The sequence below is a fragment of the Echinops telfairi genome, unplaced genomic scaffold, assembly GCF_000313985.2.
Source record: "Echinops telfairi isolate 266 unplaced genomic scaffold, ASM31398v2 ScPeMD7_7468;HRSCAF=8506_0, whole genome shotgun sequence".
Classification (NCBI taxonomy): domain Eukaryota; kingdom Metazoa; phylum Chordata; class Mammalia; order Afrosoricida; family Tenrecidae; genus Echinops; species Echinops telfairi.
In genome coordinates, this window is record NW_022111369.1 from 29,636,493 (window position 1) to 29,644,602 (window position 8,110).

Here is an 8,110-nt window from a genome sequence, read left to right on the forward strand (position 1 = left end):
TGTAAATTTACCTTGTGATTATATGAATACTAATAAAATGAGATGACAACACCCATATAGAAACAATTTGTAACAGTGCTTTTTGTCATAATTGTGTGGCATTCTGGGGGAAAATGTAAAATGTCTTAAATTTTTAAATGGAAGCTATGTTTATAGGTATTTTTAATACCTAAAATAGAACTATCTCTTAGATCAGTGGTTCTCTACCTTCCTAATGCCTTGGCCCTTTAATACAGTTCCTCATGTGACCCGCCCCCCAACCATAACATTAGTTGTGTTGCTACTTCATAACTAATTTTGCTAATGTTATGAATCGAGTGACCCCTGTGAATGGGTCCTTCGACCCCCAAAGGGGTTGCGACCCATAGGTTGAGAACCACTGTCTTAAATTTCTATATGTGTTAGGCCGAGTTCTCTATAAAAACAAAACCAGTGACATTTATATAAGACAACTTTATCAAGAATTAATTTCATACCAAAAAAAAAAAGAATTAACTTCATACCAAGAAGGCAGTCCAGTCCAGTCCAACTCACGTCCATGGGTCTGATGCCAGCCAGGGCCCTTTTCACACTGGCATAACTGTAGGCCGGTGATGCAGACTTTTTTCAAGCAGGTGTAAGTTGACGTAAAATCTACTCACCACCTTCTCCTAGGCTAATTTGTTTAGAGATGCAAAACCAATGAAGCTTAAATATAGAGAGGTTTAGATCAAAGAAGTGGCTCTCACAGGTATAGACGGGCAGGTTCCAAGTCTGCAGGGCAGATACCAGGCTTGGGGCTTCTTGTGTGCCTTCAAGGCCAAGATCAGTAGATCAGACAGCAGGCTTCTGACTGCAGAGGGGAAGGAACTCCAAGGTGAGAAGGTAAGTTGGCAGACTGCCGAGAATTTCCCAAATTGGCCGGCAATATAGTAGTAGGCCTCTTGTCTAAAATCCTGCGAGCACAAGCCTGTTGGAAGAACCAAATCCAGTAGAAGCCAAGCAAGCTTCCGTAGTATCTCTATATGCTTTGGGCACATCTGCTGTTCAAGGCTTCCTTAGCATGTTATCGAGCAAGGATGTCATTGAGGACTAAGGTGCAAGCCATGGTATTTTCAATCACTTCAGATACGTGTAAAAGTTGAATAAGGAAACCTGGTGTAAGAACAAAGCCTCTGGATTCAGTTGCCGTTAAAGGGTATTTACAGCACCATAGACTGCCAGGTGGACTGAACGGGCAGCGACAGTGGGTTCAAATGTAGGAACGATTTTGAGGATGACTCAGGATCGGCCAGTGTTGCCTTCTGTTGTGCATAGGGTCACGGTGGGCCAGAACGGACTATTACCCTAGAACCACAGACTGGCAGAATAAATCTGTGGTGTAAGTACAGCTAGGGTGCGTTGGAAGTAAAGTTTCATATATTCTGGACATTTGTTCTTGGTAAAGCTTGCAGGTTATTGATAAAGCGCCCAAGGAAAGTCGTTCCAACAATGGACTCACACCTAACTACCATGAGCTGGGTGTAGGATTGAGCAATGCTGTGTTTTGTGCACAAGGGTGCTGACTCGAGACAATCTGGACAGCACCTAACGATCACAGAGGCACACTCTGATATGTCCCCAAAGCTCACTTCCCTGATGGGACTGGTAAGGTGTTTTATCAATTGGCTGGGCCAGAATGTTCCGTGGTTTGACAGTTAAGACTCAGTCATCCTCCATGATGAGATCTAACATCACTGCCATAAAGAAACCCACTATAAGCAGCCAATCGATTGAAGTTTCCTTGAGGGCATGGTCTGCTTCCTATAGTATGTACTGGGCGTGTAGCATTGGGACCATGACCCATAATGCCCTTCCTAGCTTGAATGCAAGGAACTCCAAGGGGATGCATCCAAGAACACAGTTCTCCCAACTCCAGGTCAAGAGCTACACTAGGAGGAAAATAACTAGCATTTCACATCTCACCCCCACAGATCTGTATGTATTGACGAGGCTAAAATCCAGCCAAGTCGAGCCCAGAATTTAGAACTCTGATGCAGCTCATTCATTTGGTAGATAGGTATCTGTGGCATGACATGCTGGCAATCCTGGGTCCCAATTGACGTCACCCCAAGTTATTCAGACAAGTTCTCCATCAAGAGATGGAAGCTGAGAAGACCAGATTCTGCCCCGCATCCTCGGCCCAGTGCCATGTTCCTCAGGCAGGCGTGGCAGAGCAGCTTTTCTTTGCACCCGCAGCTCCAGAGTCCGCTCAGGTTTTGTCCACAGTGGGAAGATAAAGGAACTCTAGGGAGAGTGGGCGAGAGTTGCTCTAAATAATGGAGGTTTTCGTGGTAATCAATTAAAGGAACCTGCTGGTACAGTGGGATGTAAATTGAGCTGCTAGTTCAGTCGTTCAAACTGACCAGCCACTCCTTCGTAGAAAGCTTAGGCTTTCTGCTCTTAGGAAGATTCATGGAATCAATGCCCATGGAAGCAGTCAAGAGATCATTGCATCCCCTGCACTGCATTAGATACATTTGTACAAGACCTCTTTAGAGTATTGAAAAGCAAGGAGGTTACTTTGAGGAATAAAGTGCACCTCACTCAAGCCATGGGATTATATACGCATGTGAAAATTGGACACTGAATAAGGAAGAACAAAGAATTGAATTTGAATTGCGGTGCTGGTGAAGAATTTTGAAAGTCACACAGACTGCTAAAAGGACAAACCAATCTGTTTTGGAAGAAGTGATGCCAGAGAGCTCCTTTGAAGGAAGAATTACAAGACTTTATCTTATATAATGTTGGACATATTATCAGGAGAGACCAATGTCTAGAGCAGGACATCATGTTTGGTAAAGTGGAGGGGCAGCAAAAAGGAAGGCCGTATTGACACACTGGCTGCAGCAATGGGCTCAGGCATGGGAACAACTGTGAGGATGGCACAGGCCCATATAATGTTTCATTCTGCTATGAACGGGCTATCTTGTGGGAGCCAGCCCACATCGGATAGGTCCTATGGGACAGTCGTGTGATTGAAGCGACTAATGAAGCAGACATCAGACAAGCCAGGCAAAGGCTCACCTCTTTGATGGCAGCAGGAACCAGACAGGAGGGTGCCTGACAGCAGCACTAGCAACCATCCATAATAGCCACAAGGGGGCAACAAATGTCCATCCACTCATCAGTGGACGCCAAGAAAAAATTGGGTGTGTATTTACAATGGAATAATATTTAGTCATAATGAAGAAATGAAGTTCTACTACATGTTCCAACATGAATTAACTTCAAACACATTGTGATGTGTAAGAAGTCAGGAAAAAACGGTTATTACATAAAACTATATGAAATATCCAGAATAGGTATATAATATGTAAATGATACAAATTAAAAAAACTAAACTTTAACCTCACTGCCAATGGGTCAATTCTGACTCATAGCAACCAATAGGGCAGGGTAGAACTGCTGGTGGGGATTTTCAAGCCTATAAATCTCTTTAAAAAAAAAAAGCCTCATCTTTCTCCTATGGAATGGATGGTGATTTTGAACCGTTGACCTTGTCAGCGACCCAACCAAGAATTAGGAAGGGATTGGGGGATTGTGTAGAATGATAGTTCCATAGGTGGAGGGTTTTCTTCTAGGGTGAGCAAAATGTTTTGAAACTGGATAATGACTGTACACATTGAAAACATATCACTGCATTATACTTTTGGGCAGGTAATTTTAAGTCACGTACATTTTACCTCAGAATGAAATCTATCTTCGTATCTTAGACAGTGTTCTCTCCCTTGTTGCTGTTATATAAAATGCACCATGTAATTTAGTGCTAAGCTTTACCTTGCCGTGCCTTCTCTTGCAAGTTAATCACAGGCTTTTTTTTCTCTCAAATGAAATTTTTTAATATGAGGAATAGCAAAGAAATCCTAGCTCAAGAAACAGAATTTCTCCAAGGTTTGCTTATTCTCAGCTGTGATGACTGAGTATAAATATTTCAAAGTGTAGCTAGGCAGAAAATGGTGTGATTTGTCTAAGTATGGCGTGTGCATAACGTAACTATTTTTAAGAACAATTCAGTGGCACTGATACATTCATAGTGTTGTGCAACCACCACCATTATGCATTTCTAAATCCCATTCATCACCCCAGAAATTTTATTCTCATTAAGCAACTACATCTCCGGGAACCACTCATTCACTTCTGCCATCTATACATTTATTTATTTAATATATTTCAGGTAAGTGGAGTTACACAATATCTTTTTATGTCTTCCTTTCCTTAGTACAGTGCTCTCAAGACTCGTTCATATATAGCACGTATCAAAGCATCATTCTTTCATATGACGGAATAATAGCCCTCTGTCAAGAGATGCATAGCTTGTGTGTAGATTCTTTAATATCATATATATATGACTTAGGTATAAGGTCATGGCTATAAGGAGCTCAGGTGGTGCAGATGGCAAACACGAGGCGAACTGTAAGGCTTGTGTTTAGAAGCCACCAGCAGCAGAAGACGGTAGTCCCAGGTACAGCGCTCTCTTGGGGAACTTTCCTGGGAGAGAGATGTGGCAGTCTGCTTTCAGAAAGACTCCATGGGGTTGTTGGAATCTGCCTGAGAGGGTCACTATGTATCAGAATCAACTCGAGGCAATGGGTGTGTGTGGGGGTGTCTACCTTTCCCAATTTGTGTCTATCTTAGTTGTATTCTTTGCCTAATGACTCTAGTTAGAACGTCCAGCAAAATGTTGAATAACAACAGGGAAAGCAGGTATGGTATCCTTGTCTAAGGGTCTGGTGGGATTCGTAGTGGAATTTTGTTTTCTGAGACTTTTTGTGGTGAAAGATTGCAAGGCCAACTAGTTTTCCATTCAGCAATTGATACACATTTTGTTTCATGACATCACTGGAAATCCCCAATAATGAGACCGCACTTGTGGAGGGAGGTCAGATCCTTGAGATGCTGCCACACTGCTGTCTCCTCCCACCACAGGGGTGGGCCTGCTACCTGCTGCTGGAGACAATGGGTGAAGCTTAAGCCCATTACCTTGGTTCCTGTAGGCGGAATTTTCACCCTCCTGATAATAGTTCCTATGGAGACCAGAGTCAAGTTAAAGCTGCCACCAGAAATCTAGGATCCGCCCATCTTGCCGCAGGTACACCCCCAATCCCTCCTCTTCCTATTGCGTGGAGACCCCTAGATCACCCCCTCCCATTACTGTAATGCCTATAGCACAACCCTTTCCTGTGACATGTGTCTTCACCTATAATGAGGGGACTTGCATGTCCTCCACGTCCCCAGAGAAAATAAAAGTTTGGGAGCATTAGTCTCTCTCTGCCTCCACGTGGACCAGCAAGCGGGGCTGAGGTGAGCAATGCTACCATGAAATGTGTCTGACTCCATTTATTTCTGTATATCCCTCCTATCTCTCATGCTTTCTATAACCTTACTATAATCTTTACTTATTATCACTATACAATTGTGCCTACCGAACCTGTAGTGATTGTGCTGGGAGCTGACTTCTGGCACACACTCTTATCCTTTCTTTTTGTTCCCCAGAAGCCCACAGGGGTTATACTCTGTTGCAAGGGATCACCCAGAGTTGCATTGAGTCAATGGCAGTGAGTATGGAGTTTTTATTTCGGGGCTAAAAATTAATTCCCCAAAGTGTGTTCAGCTCCAGGTTTGAAGTGTATCCAAGGACTATAGTCTTGGGAGTTCCACTCATCTTGATTAGACTTGTAGGTCTGGTCTTCTTTATGATTTTGAGTTTGATTCCCTATGGTTCTCCCACTTTGTCAGCCGCTTCCATTGTGATCCTGAGCAGCGTGGTTGGTATTGGTAGTCAAGCACCATCTAGTTCTAACGCCAGGGCAGTAGAAGCTGGCGTTCTAGTGGTCCACTTGTCCTTTGGACTAACTGTGCCCTTGCATCTTTGGCTTTCTTCATTTCTCTGTGCTCTGGTGGGGCGAGACCAGTACTTGCATAGTAATAGCCATTCACAAGCTTTAAAGACCCCTGGTTGCGATCCACCGAAGTAGGACGTAGAATATTGTCTCTGAGAATATGGTCCTCAGTCCTCAAGTGACTGGAGCTTTTGGAAACCAACTATTTCATAGGTGCCTCAGAATGGAACAACAGTCTACTTACAACAAATAAAACAAGATAAACTTTAACATTACTCCTTAAAGCGTATGTTTAAAGATATACATCAATTGCAGCCATACAAGTAAACGCTGAATAAGGAGCAAGGCTTTTGTATTAATCTTTGAGTTTTTATTTTTATTTTAACAAGTATTTACAAGAAGTTAGGAGTGGACTACAGGGTCAGCCAAACCCCCTGTTATTGTTGATGGCCACTTGAAGGGCTTCTTCCATTCTTTCCATTGTTGAATATTTAGGGAGGGTGAGGGTACTAAAACATGTCTGCACAGTCATGGGATAATTTTCATCGAAATATTCTGGGCAGCGAATTGTTATTTTCATATTTCTTAAGCTTTGAGTTTGTAGCCTGTCAGTTCCTGTAAGAAACACTAAAAAGAAGAATTACATTATGTGATATATTTCTCAAGAAGAACAAAACTTTTATACAGAAAACATATGTTTATTCAAAACAATTTTTATTTTAAGAATTTTTTTTTAACTTTAGAAATTTGATTTAAAACAAATTACTGGGGACCCATGTGGGGCATCCTATCTTAGAGTGCAAGGGACACCATCTGGCACACAGCCATTGCCCTTAAGCAGCCGATAGTCCTAACTGTTCATAATCCCTGTTGGCGTAATCGGTTTGCAGTGGGCTGCTAACTGCAAGATCTGCAGTTAGAAACTACCAGGGGCCCCTCAGGAGAAAGATGGGGCTTTCCACTCCTGTCCAGGAGCCCTGGTGGTGTATAGTGGTTATGCATTGGGCTATGATCTGAATGACTGGCAATTCGAAACCACCATCAGCTTTCTGCAGGAGAAAGACTGGGCTGTCTACTCCCCTAGACAGTTACAGTCTCAGAAACCCATAGGGGGTCGCTATCAGTCAGTATTGACTCGATGGCAGTGAGTGTGGTTCTTGGTTAAAAAGGGAAAGGATTTAGAGAGGCAACAAAGAAGTGGGTGAAGATTCAAAACAGTTTGAGAAGACATTTCCTAGGGGCGGGTGGGGTCTGGAGCATACAGACAATGGAAGCCTCACACCAGAACCACCAGTTCATCGAAGAGGTGACATTGGAATGTGTCCATCCGGAGAAGCCTAAGTATCTCTCAACACAAGTATGACACACAAAAACAAGAACGAGAAGATAAGTGTTTCTTTACAAAGAGGAGAAAATGAGGGTATCCTTGAACCAGCAGCAGAGAAACTACGGATAGCTTGAAACAGATCAAAATCTGGGTTTGAAATACGAGAGACTTGGAGTCAGTGACAGAATGTAACAAGCAGGAGAAACTGAAGGATCTAAAGATTTAGTTCAGGCAAACCGTAAACACGGAGTTTTGTGAAGGAAGTCATCTCAAACTAAAAAGAAGAGGGCTTTCAACTCTTGGAAAACAGAACGGAGTAAAACAGTGCAATATTCCAGTGATATTTTAGAGAATTACTCCTAGATGCAACTAAGTCATGCATGCCCATACCAGAGCAATCTGCCGGAAGAAATGATAGTTCAGTACTTGAGTTGGCATCAGTAGTGAACATACTTTTCCTGTGCAAGTTATCGTGTAGATTCCACCGTGAAAGAGAAACGTGGACAGTCCCACACACTGTGCTCTGAGCGCACACTCCATGTCGAATCTAGCCAGTGTCGAGAATCCTTATGAGCTGGAGAGCTCGGGGAAAGAGCTGGACCACGGGGATTCGCAGGCCAAGCCAGTGTGTAACGCAACACGCGTGGGAAAGTGTTTTCAGAAGCCAGCAGCTTGGGAAGGCACAGGAGAATACATCCAGGAGTCCACCCTGATGTCTGCCACTGTGTGGAAAGGCATTTACCCAGTGCCACCAGCTGAAAGCACCTGTAAGAAGGCGTCCAGATGAGAAACCAGACAAAGGTGAACTGTGTGGTGGAGGATTTGCTCAGACATGCCAACTAGTCTTCTGTAATCACATGCATCATGGGGAGTAAAGACCTTATCAATGTGATAGATGCAACTTACAATTGGCAACTTCTAG

The 8,110-nt window shown here is 43.2% G+C and overlaps 1 protein-coding gene across 1 annotated transcript in view; it reads right to left on the minus strand.

Moving 5' to 3' along the window:
* Positions 1-6,215: 6,215 nt before the first annotated feature.
* HERC5 (HECT and RLD domain containing E3 ubiquitin protein ligase 5) overlaps positions 6,216-8,110 on the minus strand; it is a 76,774-nt gene continuing 74,879 nt past the window's right edge. The window contains exon 21 of the mRNA XM_013004837.2: positions 6,216-6,488. Coding sequence (XP_012860291.2) covers positions 6,283-6,488 — 206 coding nt within the window. The 3' untranslated portion in view covers positions 6,216-6,282. The remainder of the gene's footprint in view (positions 6,489-8,110) is intronic.